The sequence below is a fragment of the Danio rerio genome, chromosome 14, assembly GCF_052040795.2.
Source record: "Danio rerio strain M-AB ecotype USA chromosome 14, GRCz13ab, whole genome shotgun sequence".
NCBI classification, from domain to species: Eukaryota; Metazoa; Chordata; class Actinopteri; order Cypriniformes; family Danionidae; genus Danio; species Danio rerio.
This window is the reverse complement of record NC_141034.1, coordinates 19,074,769-19,093,348: the sequence shown is the minus strand read 5'-3', so window position 1 is coordinate 19,093,348 and position 18,580 is coordinate 19,074,769. Positions and strand designations below refer to the sequence as shown.

Below are 18,580 nucleotides of genomic sequence, written 5' to 3'. Positions count from 1 at the left end.
AAACCATACTAATCATACTCTGATAAAGCAAACACAAAACACTACTAAAGTAACACATTTCTAAAATGATAAAATAAATAGTAATGATGGGTATAATTATACATCGTAATAGGCAGACATTTTAAACTAAAAACTAGCCAATGCGTATCTCTGATGTTAAAATATTCTTAAAAATTACAATTATACAATAATATTATATCAAGATAATATCATATCAATATAATATTATATTATGATTTCAGTATTGTAATATGTTTTGTATCATGACTTAAGTCTGTAGTTGCAACAAAATAAAAAGTAATCAACACAACAATGGGAAAAATTCATTAATTTGTTCATTTACCTTCGGCTTAGTCCAAGGCTATTCAATTAGCTTGTCATGGGGACCATTTCTTGAAAAGCATCCCAAATGAGGGACCGGAGAGATATGACTTGCAACATAAGTGATGACACAACAGCATATAAGAGCCCATATGCTGTATTTGTGCTCATAAAGACACCCACGTTGACTTTTTCTACATTAAAACATAAATATGTTGTATTTTGAAACTACATAACATCAGTGCATTGTACAATGTGGCCGTTTTTACAAGCATATCCAAATGTTGTATTTCAAGGCCCAAAATCAGTGGTTTGGTTTATATTCAAACACATTCATATGTTATGTTTTAAACTGGGTAACAATTAAAGATGCAACGATTAAAGATTTTGGTTGTACGATTATAGTGTGAAGAATAATCATGGTTTCAAGGTTATCACCATTATTATGCATTTATTAAATTTAAAACACTTCTAGTTTAGAAAATAACAAGAAAACCGCTTAAATTTTAAAGTGTTGTTTACTGCTGCTCAGTAACCAAATACAGCACAAAATATTAATAAAACACAAACAATAGACCACTTTTCTCTTTGGACTTAAAAACAAATGAAAAAGTTTTTTTTTTTTTTTGAACATGAGTGAAAATTTTACAATGAAAATAAATGACGGAACAATAAATAAATAAATAAAAATAAGAATAAATAAACATTTTTATTTAATGTTAATTTAAGCTATACATTAGCTAAGAATTTAAATAAACTGTTGTTATTATTTGCGTTCAAACATACATGATCTCTATTATTTCGTAATAATTCGTCTAACATAACTTTTGTTTACACTCCACTGAAAGCCAGGCACAACTCTCACCACTACAGAATGTACCGCCACATTACCCAGCATGTTACACAGTGGATGCCCTTCCAGCTGCAACCCTGTACTGGGAAACATTCATACACACTCATTCACACACACTCATTCACACACAGACACATACACTACGGACGAAACCCACATGAACACGTGGAGATTATGCAAACTCCACACAGAAATGCCAACTGACTCAGCTGGGAGTCAAAGCAGCGACCTTCTTGCTATGAGGTGACAGTGCTAATCATTGAGCCACCATGTCGCCTACGAGGAGAACTGTGAACACAGTGTAAACAACAAAAACAAGAAAAGACTTACTACTGATCTAAACCAGTTTTCATACAAATACCCTCAACACAACATGACCTCACTACCCAGTCATGTTGCGTCCTGCTCTGATAACCTGGAAACCTCTCACAAGTTAAATATGGCAATTGAGATTTTCACCAGCATCCAAAAAAATCAAAGGTTTACTTCTGCACCTCTGGGCTGATGTTAGCGTACGAGACTGAAACACTAATTGCTAACCTTCTGAAGGAGCTTCAAGGCAACAGGTGTGTCCAATCAGAGTGGATTCCTGCTCCAGCTGAAAATTACTTAACGACACCAGTCAAACACACCAAAACAGACCCGACCTGTTTCCATGGTGAACTCTAGATCCTTTTCCAAGACAACCAGACTGAAAAGAACACAAAATGGAGAGGGTTAAAACTGAAGCCTAAACACCATCATCAAGCAGTTATCACGCTTCCAGCTATATTTAATTGCCGAATAAGTTTTCATGAACAGAAATTGTGAAATCAGATTACTACACATACTGAAAAAAAGGCCATCATTCATGCGCACTCCTGGCCGCCAGCCCATAATCCAACTAATTCACTTTAGTTCAATAATTAGCAGCTAATCTCTCCATCCTGATCACCACTACAGCTAGAGAACAGTTTATTTCTCATTGGAACACGTGAGTGGCTAGAAATGAAAAGTGAAAAGCTTTTTTTAGTCATCACAGATGCATGATGAAGCATGCCTTGCATGTTTAGTATAATTTGGTTAGAATTTTAAGAGATAGTTCACTGAAAAACTAAAAATTTGCTCATTATTCAACACAGGTTAATTCTGAAAATGCAGCCCTATACATGTTTCTGGAGAGTGCAAATTATGTAGCCAAAAGTAAGTATGGCTGCATTTTGTCTTTAAAACAAACGCTATGGGGCGGTCAGACTCTGTTCCTTTTCGCATTTACCAGCTGACTGCTCACCTCCATATGGATGACTTTCCTGCTGTTACCAGTTTGTCTAGTAGCTCGCCATGTACGTTGGCGGATTTAAGATGAGTTGACCACGATGACGGGGTTTAAGTCCAGCAAAGAATGGTTCCAGAAAGTGGGTAAAGGCAAAAACAGAAGCCAAAAGATAAAATAAACGAGTAAATAACAGGGTGAGAATGTGGTAAAATCTGTTGAAAAAGCACTGTCAGCTGGGTTTAGGAATGTGGGTAGGTGCTAGTCAATCTGTGCTTTTAATAAACACTATTGGTTGAGTTTAGATAAGGAGGAGAGTGGGTCTGTCGATCAGTCAGTCAGTCATTCGGTCATTCAATCATTCAGTCAGTCAGTCATTTGACAGCGACCTCTGGTGGATTGACACAAGAAGAGCAGGCATGAATAGCACTCGAGAGAAAAATTTGAGATCTGAAAAAGTGTACACAGCGGCCTCTGGTTGATTTGCAAAAACGTTTAAAAAAAAAAGTTTAAAAAAGTAGGTCCTGGGACGTATTTGACACTCTGCAGAAATGTAAATTGCAGTACGTTTTCAGAATGAGCCTGGGTTGTTATTACCTGCTCAGCCTGAAGTGGTTTAAAAAAAATGTAGAGTTTTATTTTGTTAGATTTTTGTTGAACACAAAAGCTATTTTGAATAAACCTAAAAACCGCCAACCGTTGACTTCCATTGTAGAAAAAACTAATACTATGAAAGTCAATGGTTACAGATTTCCAGCTTTCTTCAGATTTTTACATAAACGTATTTATATAAATATAATTCAAAGCAGTTTTCAGATAAAATTTGAAGAAAAACACCAACAACTGACCATGTTATGATTACTTACATTATCGATTAATATTGTTTACATATGATGTCTTGGACAATTGTAATAAATATCAAAACACATTTACTCTAGACCATAATTTGTAAACTAATGCATTTTCAGTAGGGATGCATGCCATGATATTTATCAGGCAGATCAATTATGGGGCAATATGGGTAAATATTATGTCATTTTAGCTCTCCAACAAATAAATACAATCTGATAACAATATACGATAAAGTGTGCAGATTTTTTTCACGCTTTATTCTGACATTCACAGTGGGGAAAATAAGTATTGAACACGTCATCATTTTTCTCAGAAAACATATTTCTAAAGGTGCTGTTGAATTGAATTTTCACCAGTTGTTGGCAACAAACAAAGAATTCCATATATGCAAAGAAAACAAAACTAGTTAGTTTACAAATATAGTTATGTGTAATGAAATGAAATGACACAGGGAAAAAAGTATTGACACATAAAGAAAGAAAGGTGTTGAAAGGCAGTGAAAGCCCAGACAGCAGCTAAAATCTCTTAGTAGCTATTAAGCAACCCTCTGCCCTTCGCCATTGTAAAGTAATATTAGCTGCTTCAGTCCAACATCTTCATTACCAGGATGATAAAGATGAAACCAAGGTGGACAATTCACCAAGACAATGATCCAAAACACAGCCAAGGAAACTCTCAAATGCTTTCAGAGAAAGAAAATCAAGCTGTAGAATGGCCCAGCCAAAAACCTGACTTGAATCCAATAGTAAAAACCAATTAAAGCCCAGATTACACAAAGGAGACCCACAGAAGAACCATCAAAATTTGTGAAAAAAAGACACCTGATCAATGCATCTAAATTTCATTCTCTACATGAGAGGTGTCTTTAAGCTGCCATCACCAAAGAAAAGCCTTTTAAATAAAGTAATAAATACATTTCAGTAGTTCAGTGCTTTCTCTTTATATCATTCCACTGTTATTACACATAATAAATTTTAATAAATTTAGCAGATTTTTGTTTTATTTGTATGTTTGTATTGTTTGGGTTTTTACCTAAATCTGGTTCAATTTCATGTCAACAGCTCCTTTAGCTGTGTTATTGCTAGGAATAAAAAACACATTACGTGTTTAATATTTATTTCCCCCCCTGTATTTTGGTTATTGTATAGGATTTTCTTCCCATTACAATAATTAAACAATATTTAGCTAGGTGTGTCAAGAGTTGATGTGCAATATGTACAACACCAAAGCCCAGTAGCGTCACTAAAACCTAATGGTACACTTCAAAGTTCTTTTTTACTCCTCATTTGGGGGCAAAAAGTTTGAAAAGGCAGAGCGATTCTTAAATTTCGATAATTTTTTTTTCAGCAGATAAATGCACAATGCAAAATTTATAATAATAACAATAAAATAAGCACCTTTTCAGCTATTAAATGTTAATTAAACAAAAAATTGTAGTAATATTTTAGAATGTTTAAAGTATGAACACCTCAATAGACCCCACACATTTAGCTGGCACCTTGTGTGTTTTGGAAATAAGAATAATGTGCTACAATATATTACAATTTTGACATTTTAGACACGCAGACAAAATGGCACTGGGAAGGGAAATGGGAACGGGACCAAAAAAGACCTCAAGCAGAGACTCAAACCTAGCTGTCCTATTTTGGTGAAGTACTGTGAGCAAGACTATGGCTCGGACATATTATTCATGGCATTCTTACATATAGTCTTCTCAAAGACATTGATGAAATGACTCCACGCATGTCATTGTTATGACTTATTATAAGTAGCACTTGCTGCGGGAGGTCACCCATCATTCTGTCAGACAGCTGAGTAGTGTATGGCGGAGGAAGAATACACTCTTTCTTTTTGCTGTCTGAAGAGCACCAGGATCCATGCAGTTCAGCCAAAGGTTAGAGGCGCATCCATCTCACAGTAAGAGCTCTCAGCACTCAATGCAAAGAGCTTCACTTCTATTCTCTCCCACGACAGCAACTGGGGTGGAAGACATCCAATCTCAAATGCACAGAAAGACAAACTGCTGAAGTACTCAAGATACTGTAAAATCTTGGCATCCAGAAATGCTCATCATTCACAATTCACAATTTGGCAGCTTTTTAATAAAGTAGCTGAAAAATAGGTAATTTAATGCATTTGCATTTCCTAATATAATATTTCTGAGTGAAACTATTTAGCTAGAATTAACGTATGGATGATATGATTTTATCAATACCAATTAAATCCTATTCTGTGATAGTACTGGTTAATATAATTAAATGTTCTTATCCAGTTGTGTTTTATTTGACTGTCTGAATGACTAATTTAATACGATAATACTACATATAAAATAAACTTTAAAATAAAGGTAAGTTTTAGAAGATTATTTATTGTTATAGGACCTGGCTAGCGCTTATGTAAGCATGTTTATTATTAGATAAAATGACTTAAAACAGTTTGTTTGGTCACATCAACAAATTCCCATCATTGCCTAAGGTCGACAGTCATGCAAAAAGTCTTGGAGTTATAGTTTGTCAAGCAAATAAATTCAGTCGTCAAAAGTAGTTTCTATCAATTAAGGAACATTGCCAAATTGAAACCTTTTCTGTCTTTTAAAGAGTTGGAAATCATAATCAATGTTTTTATTATATCTAAATTGGACTACTGCAACTCTTTGTATTCAGGAGTTTTGCATGCTTCAATTACACGCCTGTAGCTGATTTAAAATGCAGCTGCTAGGCTTTTAGGACAAAAAAAATGTCTAGTATCTCAGTTTTATCATTCCTTTATTATCAGTCCAATTTAGGAGTCAATACCAGTTATTGCTATATATTTTTAAAGGTTCTAATGGTCTGGCACCTATTTACATCGGTGTGTCACGTTAGGCGTGATCAAAACAAAAGCAAAACAGGAACAAAAAGATTGTGGATTCAAGTGCAGATTTAATAGATGTTAAGTGCAGAAAACGGTGACTAAAAAATACAAAATCTCAAAAATACAAAGTAACAAATCAACAACAAAACAAGACAGATAACACGAACTAGACTTTGGCAAGATCAGGAACAAACTTACTAGGAGCAGGAAGACAAGGAAGACAACGACGCGATGACAAACATAGGTGGAATGGTAGAATATATAGTCCAGATAATCAACGGTAACACAAAACAGATGTGATGACAGATCAGTGTAGGTGTTCCGGTGTGTGCGCGGGGCATGTATGAAAATGTAGTCTTTTCCTGGGGCACTGTAGCGCCTACAAGTCCTAGAGCACTACAGCGCCCTCAGGTGGTCACAGACGGATGTGACATTACCCCCCCTTTAAAGAGCGGCTTCCAGACGCTCCCAGACTGGTTCCAAGAGGGGGCGGAGCGGAGCAGGAACAAAGGAAGGGATGGGAGGGTCATATCAGGGTCAGTCTGTGGGTCAGGCACCCCAGCAGGAAGCCAGGGTGCGGCCGGTGAATCCGTCCCAAGTAGTGGGACCACCAGGGAGGGTCGGGAGGGATGACCCATGGATGATCCCTTAGGGGACACAAGGCAGGGGTCTTTAGGAGGGCCGGCGGGACAGGAGGCAGCTGGGCTGGAGCCGGCGGGACAGGAGGCAGCTGGGCTGGAGCCGGCGGGACAGGAGGCAGCTGGGCTGGAGCCGGCGGGACAGGAGGCAGCTGGGCTGGAGCCGGCGGGACAGGAGGCAGCTGGGCTGGAGCCGGCGGGACAGGAGGCAGCTGGGCTGGAGCCGGCGGGACAGGAGGCAGCTGGGCTGGAGCCGGCGGGACAGGAGGCAGCTGGGCTGGAGCCGGCGGGACAGGAGGCAGCTGGGCTGGAGCCGGCGGGACAGGAGGCAGCTGGACTGGAGCCGGCGGGACAGGAGGCAGCTGGACTGGAGCCGGCGGGACAGGAGGCAGCTGGACTGGAGCCGGCGGAACTGGAGGCAGCTGGACTGGAGTCGGCGGGACTGGAGGCAGCTGAACTGGAGCCGGCAGGGCATGGAGCCGGACTGGGGCCGGCAAGGCAAGACGTCTGGGAGGTGCCGGCAGGGCAAGACGTCTGGATGGCGTTGGTAATGCCAAGAGCCGGGCTGGGACTGGCAGGGCGAGGAGCCGGGTTGGGGCCGGCAGAGCAAGACGTCTGGGTGGTGCCGGCAGAGCAAGGAGCCGGGCTGGTGCCGGCAGGGCTAGACGTCTGGTTGGTGCCGGCAGGGCGAGGAGCCTGGGTGGCGCCGGCAGGGCGAGGAGCCTGGGTGGCGCCGGCAGGGCGAGGAACCTGGGTGGCGCCGGCAGGGCGAGGAGCCTGGGTGGCGCCGGCAGGGCGAGAAGCCTGGGTGGCGCCGGCAGGGCGAGGAGCCTGGGTGGCGCCGGTAAGGCCAGAAGCCAGACTGGAACTGGCATTAGACTGCGCTGTGGGGCTGGAGCCGACACTGGCGGGCGCTCTGGGGCTGGAGCCGACACTGGCGGGCGCTCTGGGGCTGGAGCCGACACTGGCGGGCGCTCTGGGGCTGGAGCCGACACTGGCGGGCGCTCTGGGGCTGGAGCCGACACTGGCGGGCGCTCTGGGGCTGGAGCCGACACTGGCGGGCGCTCTGGGGCTGGAGCCGACACTGGCGGGCGCTCTGGGGCTGGAGCCGACACTGGCGGGCGCTCTGGGGCTGGAGCCGACACTGGCGGGCGCTCTGGGGCTGGAGCCGACACTGGCGGGCGCTCTGGGGCTGGAGCCGACACTGGCGGGCGCTCTGGGGCTGGAGCCGACACTGGCGGGCGCTCTGGGGCTGGAGCCGACACTGGCGGGCGCTCTGGGGCTGGAGCCGACACTGGCGGGCGCTCTGGGGCTGGAGCCGACACTGGCGGGCGCTCTGGGGCTGGAGCCGACACTGGCGGGCGCTCTGGGGCTGGAGCCGACACTGGCGGGCGCTCTGGGGCTGGAGCCGACACTGGCGGGCGCTCTGGGGCTGGAGCCGACACTGGCGGGCGCTCTGGGGCTGGAGCCGACACTGGCGGGCGCTCTGGGGCTGGAGCCATCCTCTTCCTGCGCCTCCCTCGTCTGGTGGTTTTAGACGTGAGAGCAGTGTCATCTGGAGAAGGAGCTTGCTCTGGAACTGGAGCTGACACTGGCAGGCTTTGTGGGACTAGGATGGACACTGGTTTATCACACAATTCCAGAAGGCTCTCCAGAGGCTCCGAAAAGGGTGGTCTCCGAACAGCCCGACGCGGATAAGCCCGCAACTCCAGTCCTGCCTCTCTCCTCTTTCCCTTGGTTAAATCAGCTGGCCCCGAAAATATCCCTCTCGGTTGCCCTCCGCTCAGGCCTCCCTCCTGAGGGTTCTCCTCCCTCAGGGCAACAGAGAGGGGGGAGCCAGCGATCAACAAGGCTGCTTCAATGAAGCGGTAAAGGTTCCAGTCATCCTCGTACGGTGGCATGAGGGAACGAACTGGATCCAAAAGTCCTCCCCGAAAAAACATCATAAGCAAAATATCACTATGAGAGCTCTTCGGGGCTAGCTCCAAAAACTCCTTGATATAACGCTCAACGGAGCGGTTACCCTGCTTTATACGCACTAATCTATCATCTGCTGAATCCATATTGTGATCGCGTCGTTCTGTCACGTTAGGCGTGATCAAAACAAAAGCAAAACAGGAACAAAAAGATTGTGGATTCAAGTGCAGATTTAATAGATGTTAAGTGCAGAAAACGGTGACTAAAAAATACAAAATCTCAAAAATACAAAGTAACAAATCAACAACAAAACAAGACAGATAACACGAACTAGACTTTGGCAAGATCAGGAACAAACTTACTAGGAGCAGGAAGACAAGGAAGACAACGACGCGATGACAAACATAGGTGGAATGGTAGAATATATAGTCCAGATAATCAACGGTAACACAAAACAGATGTGATGACAGATCAGTGTAGGTGTTCCGGTGTGTGCGCGGGGCATGTATGAAAATGTAGTCTTTTCCTGGGGCACTGTAGCGCCTACAAGTCCTAGAGCACTACAGCGCCCTCAGGTGGTCACAGACGGATGTGACACGGTGAGCTTCTTCTCTGGCACACTTTATTGAGGTCAATCAGGTCAGAAAACAAGTTTCAGCTAGTTGTTCCCAAAACACGGTTGAAATCAAAAGGTGACAGGGCTTTTTCTGTTAAAGCCCCCCGTCTGTGGAATGGTCTGCCTTTACATATTAGGTCATGTTTTTCCTTTGGTACTTTTAAGTTAAATTGTTAAAAATTGCTAAGTTGAATGTACTTTTAAATAAGTGAGTAAATCTGTTGTTTTCAGTTACTATTGACTTTATTTAAAAAGGATTGTGAACCTGTTGACTTACAATTACTAAAGTCACAATGAAATCAAAATTGTCTCATCGTCTTATTGTCGATCCCAGTTGTAAGAGCAACAAATAATAACTTGACTTGATTTGATCATTTGGGAAAAAAAAAACAGGGCAGAAGGTCATTTTTTCTGATGAATCATCTGTTGAACTGCATCTTAATCATCACATATACTGCAGGAGACCTACTGGAACCCACATGGATCCAAGATTCTCACAGTAAGCAGTCAAGTTTAGTGAAGGAAAAATCATTTTTTGGAGTTACATTCATTTTGGGGGCATGCGGGAGATCTGCATAGTGGATGGCAACATCAACAGCCTGAGGTATCAAGACATTTGTGCTGCCCATTACATTACAAACCACAGGAGAGGGCAAATTCTTCAGCAGGATAGCGATCCTTCTCATACTTCAGCCTCCACATCAAAGTTCCTGAAAACCAAGAAGGTCAAGGTGCTCCAGAATTGGCCAGCCCAGTCACCAGACTTGAACATTATTGAGGATGTCTGGGGTAAGCTGAAGGAGGAACATTGAAGATGAATCCTAAAAAATTTGGTGAATTCTGAGAGTCCTCCAAAAACACTTTATTTGCCATTCCAGATGACTTTGATAAATTATTTGAGTCATTGCAGAGATGTATGGATGCAGTCCTCCAAGCTGATGGGAGTCACAATATTGATTAATTTTCCACTGCAACATGACTTTTTATTCTATATTATACATTGTTTCTGTTAAGTGGTAAGACTCTTGTCTAAGCAAAGTCAGACCTTTCTATCCTGATTAAATTATTTAAAAATCAAGACATTATCATATTTTATTTTGCTAAAATAAGCATAATCTAGAGGCCTTTACCTCTCATATAAGCCATGTATGATACCAAATGATTGACTAGAAGTCAAATTATTATTCATTGTTCCTAAAACTTGAATAGGCGACAAGACTTTTGTCAGGAAATGTATATAGTAGTGCTTGTAATAAATTATATTTGTGCACTTTATTATTTAGTTCTATAGTATTTTTTTTTTTATTAATTTGCCCTTAATCTTTAATGACATATCATAGCCTTCTCTTCCCCCATTGAAACATCTTTTCTTCACTTCTGGTCACATGGAATGTCTTTTGGGAGGGGCTATCAGTGTGTGGGGCATTGCTGCTCATCCATTAGTCAATCTTTTTTTATTTTGCTAGCAACAGTTATTTTCCAACAATCCAATCAGTTCCCAAAGGCTGGAATTATGAACCGCTCTACAATATTGTTCTAATTTCAGACTGTTTGAAGTTAATCTTCATCATGACAGATAAAAAAGGACAATCTTAACTTCTGTTTTGTGGCAACTTGAAGTAAATGAACTATGCGCATAATTATAAAAATTAGATTAGATCAAATTAACAGTTTAAAGCCGCCTTTCCACTGCACATGACATTTGGACACGACTGTTGGAATACGCCCTCTTCTGGCAGTCGCAAAGTATTTTCAGCGTTGTCGTGCACCATGGGAGAGAAGCTGTTCTCGCAGTGTCCGAAATAAAGGAGTGCAAAAGCAAGAGCCTTCATTTTCTGTGCGTTTACATGGTTTAATGAAGAAATGAATGCTAGAAACTCATAGACCACTACAAATATTGGAGGGAATGTGGAGACAACATTAAAAATATTTATTTTTATTACTTTCTTACTTACATTTATGAACAGATGTTTTTAATAAAGACTTTTTATAATTAAAAACATAACCAAATAAACTTCTATTTCTCATCTAGCGCGCACGGACCTACTTGTACAACACTGGAATACACCACATCCGGTTGGCCGGTCGCATATGGTCTAGTCACAGAAGTTTAAATAATTTAATGGATCCGCAGCTCAATTCGAATCTGTGTTTTACGCATAAGGAGATGATTGGAACTCCACGCAGCTCCCGGACTGCTCTCCATTGGAACTTAATGAATTCCGGTCAGTCGCTTATCGTTTGTCGTTTGCAGTGGAAAAGAGGCTTAAGCTATGAACTAACCACACTTAGAGTGCATTTTTTCTTATTATTGAAAATATTGACTAAATTGTGAATACTTACTTAAGATATTCTAATTCTAAAATATGAGCATTGCATAGTTTATACAAAGATAAATGCAAGTCATGTTCTAAATAATTTCTAATATCAGTTGATATAAACATATGAATTATGAACACTCTTAAATTTGCAGTCAGATTCACAACATGCAAACTTTTCCCATGAAAGCAGATGTCTGTTCGACTGGGAGGAGAGTAAACTTTATAGTGACCTCCACTGTGTGACTGACGTGAATAAAACATGTTGTGTTGATTCACTCTCTGTGCTCAGATGAATAATAGATGGTGAGAGAGTGAACATGTATTAAAAGAGGCCAGGAAAAAAAAAATCCAGGTCTGCCCCAAGGACTGATGGGAGAGGACTAGAGAAGGCTGGAGAATTGCTGCCCTACTTTCTGTTTTTGGATTCACACAGATCTTCAGAGCCACACCCAAAATGACCTCAGATGATAATATTTCTGCAATTATTTCATGCATTTAAACAACTTAAAACCTTACATTAGCAAGTATCCTATTCCAACATTTCAGACTGTTTAGAAAATATTACAATGGTGACCAATGGTGATCATTCAGCATACACTGAGCACATATCACTAATGTTTTATTTACTGCTTATTAACAACAGATTGTCCTCTTAAAAATGTAAAACGTACACGTCGGCGCTGGTAGCCTAGTGGTACTGCGTGCTGACATATAGCACCAGTGTGCTAGTGGCGACCCGGGTTCGATTCCCGTCTCGGGGTTCTTTGCTGATCCTTTCCCTCTCTCTGCTCCCAGTGCTTTCCTGTCTGAATTCTCTACTGTCCTATCAAAAATAAAGGTGAAAAACCCCTAAAAAATAATTATTAAAAAAAAAGTACAATTTGCAATGTTTTAGAGCAGGAAACACACTTGAGACTGAAAACTTCCGCTATTATGGACGTTTTGTCATATAGATTTTCATCACTATTGCTATGTTGTAAAACAATATTTGTTAAGTACAGTTTCCTGTATTTTATTATTCACAAGTATTTTACAATTATTCCCACTTGCAAATTGACTAAAAGGCCCTTATTTCTGCTCTGCTAACTTTTTATGTTGAAACTTGTATTAGCAATCTAAAACAATACCGTAATGTAGGATGCTGGACAACAGACTTAAGTATCCACGTGCGGTTTATTAGTAGGAGTAGTCAGGCAGGCAACGGTCAAAAAATAGCAAACAGGAGCATAAAGTTAATCCAAGATCGTAGTCAAAACAGAGGCAAAGAATTAATAGCGGTAAAACAAGGCAAGGATCAAACCACAAAAAGACTAGACAGGTTTAACGCTTTGTAACGCTACAGGTTAAGAGTGAACAAGACTCAGCAATGAGTGTGTGTGTGTAGTCCATGTATTCAGTCTATGATTTGTTTCCAGCTGTGTGTGTGCGCAATCAGGGGGAAAACTGGAACTGGTGTGTGTGTGTGAGGAGCATGATGGGATTTGAAATCCAGTTCTGTTACAGATTTGTAGATCATCAGCAATCTACCAGGCTGGTGATTGTGACAAATATATTGTATAAGAAATACTAAGTCCATAAAATAACCAAAAATGTACTGACAATGTATGTCCTGTAATGTATATGACCAACCCAAACTAAATATTCATTCAGGCTACACTTTATTTAGATGGTCCGTTTGTTGAATTTAAGTTATATTGCATCTGCATGCTAACTAATTCATATTAGATTATAAGTTGACTGTTAGGCTGGGGTTAGGGTTGGGGTTAAGGTTAGTGTAAATTGACATGTATTTGCAAAGTTCCTTATTGTCATTTAAATTTGTTAAAGGAACAATATCAACAGATATTAAGCAGACAATCTACTAATACTCAAATGGACCGTCAAAATAAAGTGTTACCTTGATTCAAACTACAAAAAAATACAATAAAAGTACATTTAGTTAATCATACATCGTAGACTGAACAGAATAATGAATACAGAATCAGAGTAGGGTGTAACGCATTCCAGGTGCATGACACATATTGCATCTGTTGAGCGCAAGTTCGTTAATTACAATGGAGGTGCACAGGTTGTGCACGCATATTTGGAGCGATACACACACGGCGTGGAAGTATCGCAATGTGCTCAGGTATGGTTTTGCAGATTTTATGCATTCAATATTTGAGCGTTTACAGTTTGTCTCCACAACTGCAGACATAGTAGATTTTGTTTTCCTACTATTGACGTCAGTGGTTACTAGGGATGTAACGGTATCAGAATTTCACGGTACGGTAATACCTCGGTATGAATGTCACGGTACGGTATTTATTGAATCATTTACAGGAAAAAACAAAACTTATGAAAATACTCCAAAAAAGTGCCAAAAGTGTCAATGACATACAAATTAGCCATTTATCTGTAAGCTTTGAAACAGGAACTTCAATTTTAATAACAAAAAAATTATTAAACCATGTAAAAACAATAAAGTTTCAATTTAGTATTGTTGAAAACTCATCACATTCAACATTTAATCACACTCAGCCCATCTACCCAGATGAGAGCTCTGCTAGTCGGACTGCTCATCAAGCATCTCCCGCTGGATCTAATCTCACTATATTTATTAAACGGGATATTTCATTTATCTTGTTGTCTTTATCTAACGACATATTCCCTGACTTTGGTCATTGGAATCTATTACTTGTTCTCAGGTAACGTGTTTTGGCTGAGCGCAAAGATAAGTTAATGATTAATGTAACCACGTAGCCTACATTCTGTATATTGACTGATCGCTTGCCTTTATTTCCTATAATGTATAAACTTATTGTATTTTATACTTTTAAAATGGCCATTATCGATTATTAAAACTGATATTCAGCAAAAGAGAGGGGATGTTTCGTATTTTCACTGAAATTGAAAGGAGGCAGTTGTTATCGGCTCCGTTTTGTTATAAATATCCACACAGTGAAGATGACGCTCATATATGCAGCAAGACGCCTCAACATGTCTGCTGTCTAAGTTGCTAATATTAAAATGAAAATAGGCAGTTCCTTAAATCATGTTTACATTTTATTGTTGATAAAGTGAAACAACGAAGCCAGGGTGATGTGAATGAAGTTATAAAGTACACTGTTCCCTTTGAAGATTTACCCGTGTCCTCGGTATAGTCTGCTTTTCCATATCAAACTGAGAAGAGACTGCAGCCTTAATCAAACTTGCGAAGTCTGAACTTACAAGGAGAGGATGCAGGACTGAACTGTGCGTGTTAGGCTACTTAATATTCAGGAAAAGCCCCAATCAGAGAGGCGAACGTCTGCAGCCCCGCCTCCGTTTTCAGACGTCTCCGTTTTCCATTATCCACACAGACATTATCCACACATTTCGAAACGCTCCGTTTTCGGCGCTCGAGAACTCCGGCGTAGTGTGGACGGTTGGCGTAACCGTAGCAAAACTTATGCGTTTTCAAACTAAAACGCATTAGTGTAAACGGGGCCTTAGAGTTTTCCAGCTCTTTTCATCCCCGCTTCTAGCAGCACACTCCATTTCCGCATTACTGGATCTGTAGCGACAACAGACCGCAAGGGATGATGGTCAAGCATGGGCTGATGGGTATTGTTGTTTTCGCTACCTCCCGTTCGCTTCATTCGCCTAAGCAAATTTTCTCAGAAGACCTATAGTTTTACCGAGTCATGCGACTTCGGTAATATCGAAAAAAATTAATATTTATTATATTAATATTTACAATACCGTTACATCCCTAGTGGTTACCCAGTTTTCTTCAAAAATGTCTTCTTTTGTGTTTAAAAGAACAAAAAAAGATAAACAGGTTTGTAACAAGTGAAAATAAAGTAAATGATGAGAGAATTTCACATTTTGAGCAAACTATCTCTTTAAAATTTTTGAATTTGACAAGCTGTTGTGTTAAACCTATTCTAAAGTTTTTCAGTGAATATTAAATTACTAAAAGAGCTGCGGTTTATTTAGAATTTTTTATAGGTTTTATATGTGTTAAAAGTAACTTCAAAGTAAAGTAATTAGTAATCTGTTTACTTTTTACATCAAATTAGGAATGTAATCAAATTACAGTTTTCCACTAGTAATCAGTAACTCTTTTAAAATAACTTACCCAACACTGTACAGAATATATGACTCAATATATAACAGTACTAATATGTGAAAATTTTAATGTGAAAAGTTTTATTTTGATTGTATTGAAGTAAACAGAAAATTATATCATAATTAACATTTGTACATGTGATTTACCACATTTAAATAATTCTTTATTTTTTGTGTTTTATACAGTATAATTCAACAATACATATTCTTTCTTAATGAATTGGGTGGGGTAGGCATGGGGCGATAACCGTTTTCAAGGTATACCATGGTTTGCAAAAGTCAAGGTTTTAAAACCGCCAAAATTTTCTGTAATACCATTCCTAAGGTATGTGTAAAAATGTTATTAACATTTTTTTGTTGTTGTTTAGGACAACAGTATCTCCAGCAGTAAAGATCTCCAAAGATGCCGTTTTAAATTGTAAAGAAATCTGTGTTTTTGAAACTAATGAAAACAGCGGAAGTCAATGATTCAATTTCATTATTTACCCTGATATGTTTAAAGCTCCAAAATATTTTTAAACTTTCCAAAACTAAAATATATTGTTTTCAAAGGGAAAAAATCTGTTGTGTTTTACCCAGACACTTAAAAAGAACATATTTTCAAGCAGTAATCACAATACCGTCATACCATGAAGCCATGATATCTTTATCCAAGGTTATCATACCGTCAGAATCGTATACTGGCCCATGCCAAGATGGGAGTACTGTGTCACTAAAATACTGTACTTTCACTAAAAAAAACAATAAAAAAACTGTCCTTTACATTTAAATTTGGTGTGGATATTAATTTAGCATTTAGCAAATTTAGCATTTAGCATGATAAATTAAACATGATAAAACTTTACATGAGATCAACATTCAAAAAATACTTTATTTTCGTTCTATATCATATAATACAACATAATCTATATTTTTTGTCAATTAATTGGGATGGGGTACTATGTCACAAAAATACTTTCACAAAAAATAAATACTGGTCCTATAAATTTAAATGTAGCATAAATATTAATTTAGCATTTAGCGAATTTAGCATTTAGCATGATAAATTTAACATGAAGTCAAAAAAGTATTTGTTTACATGAGATCCACTCAAGCATACTTAGCCCTTGCACACGTGTTATGCATAGCTAAGGTGTGTGTTCTACTCTCTCTTGACTGACAGGAACAGGAGAACCTGCAAGAGTTTAAATAAACAAACTCAGGTAGGGCCGAACAATAGAAGCCTGTTAGCGACCCTGACAAGTAATGACAGATAATGATGAGCTATTACTAGTGTATTACCCAGAGGAATCTTCGCTCTCCTTGCCCAGAGACCAGAATTATTACTTTATACAAACACTTGAAGTAGTTCCTGCGATGTACGACCAAGAACAATGGGTATTCTTTTCTCGAGGTTTCAAGACGTAGAAGATGAGTGGATGTTTTGCCTAACAGCTCTTAACTAAAAAAAGAAATCATGAATGGAATGTTTTCTAAGTAAAAGAAGACGACTTGGGCTTTCCTTCACATACAGTAGTAAAAGGCATCGTCCTTGACAAAGATTTGTTTTGAGTGGAATCAGAGTAGGCTAGAGGGAAGTGCCCTGCTAATTTGTCAAGCTAGCTATAGAAGCTAACTGCAGTTTATAGTACAGTAATTGCACTTAAACCACAATCATTATCATGTGTCTGTCTTTTAATGATCGAATTGTTCGCAAAAAAAAAAAAAAAACTCCTGCCACATTTTGGTACACGTTTATTGTTTGGTTCATGCATTTAGAGTGTTTTGTAATCTGACTGGAATATGTTATTCCAGCTGCAGCTCTCTCTCTCTCTCTCTCTCTCTCTCTCTCGAATATGTCTCTGGAAAAACTGGAATATCGCATATAGACGTGCGAATAAAGCAGCGTTTCCACCCAATGAGTCAAAGAGAACAATATTGTCACATCCTGATTAACTGGTGCCAAATATCAAAAGTAAAAACGGAATTCGCTGCGGTAAGAGAAGCTGCGTGAATCTTTTCTTTATTGAATAAACTACTTGCGCCTCAGAAGACGATGCTGACATGCAATGAACGTGTGGTGGTATTTGAAGGCGTGAGATGTGGATCACAGACACTCTTGACTATTCTGGAGCTAATCTATACTATAATAAAACTAATACTAAAATGGTTAAGGCGTTTTAGAAGGACCAAAACAAAATTTTAGATGTTTTACAATGCAGTCAGTCTGCTGGTTTGTCTACTCACACACATTTTTATTATCACATGATCTCTTAAAACAAAATCACATTTTTTTTTTCATTCTGTAAAAGTATTGCATCATATCCAAAATGTGCATAAAAATAGGTTGATAGAAACATAGCTATTGTCTTTTTCATCTTTAAAATGTGATTGAGTTAAGACCCAAAGGCAGAATGCATTTAACATTACATCAAAAATACCCATATTTAACAGTTGGCAAAGTTTTTTTTAAATGACAGCAGTCAAAATTAATGCACTGTCATTACCAATAATCAACAACAAAATACCAAAAAAAATTCATTAATGGCCTTGAGTTTTTTTTATGCTATAAACTATAGATTATAAGGCTATGTAGTTTATGCTGATGCTATGCTGATGCTATGCTGATGTTATTTGTAAATGATAGTGGTTTGCAATAGAGGATTTTTTTAACACTGTGTAAACCAAATCAAACTGAAAACTGTGACCACAGAACCACAGTTTTACCCATGCTCAAAATTGGTTCTCTTTTTTTAACCCATCCACACATATTAAGTGAGGGGTGAGAGGGCGCACACACACACACACACACACATACTGTGAGCATACACCTGGAGCAGTTGGCAGCTATTGTTTTTTTGTTTTTTTTGCAATTATGAGTTAAGT

At 39.4% G+C, this 18,580-nt stretch overlaps 2 protein-coding genes across 43 annotated transcripts in view; both read right to left on the bottom strand.

Annotated features, from left to right (window-relative positions):
* Nucleotides 1-18,580, bottom strand: part of limch1b (LIM and calponin homology domains 1b) — a 207,495-nt gene that overhangs the window by 131,201 nt on the left and 57,714 nt on the right. The window lies entirely within an intron of this gene.
* Nucleotides 6,132-8,965, bottom strand: LOC147840811 (uncharacterized). The gene is made up of 2 exons (XM_087281325.1): nucleotides 7,228-8,965; nucleotides 6,132-7,046 (listed from the first exon to the last, which is right to left on the bottom strand). Exons 1-2 carry the CDS (start codon nucleotides 8,830-8,832, stop codon nucleotides 6,804-6,806), a joined length of 1,848 nt encoding a protein of 615 aa, XP_087137451.1. The 5' UTR covers nucleotides 8,833-8,965; the 3' UTR covers nucleotides 6,132-6,803.

Excerpts from the sequence above, each read along its gene's own strand:
- LOC147840811 (XM_087281325.1), bottom strand. The coding sequence starts at position 8,832 with ATGGATTCAGCAGATGATAGATTAGTGCGTATAAAGCAGGGTAACCGC. Across the intron at positions 7,047-7,227 it reads TCCATGCCCTGCCGGCTCCA|CCCAGCTGCCTCCTGTCCCG; the intron begins GTTCAGCTGCCT and ends CGCCGGCTCCAG.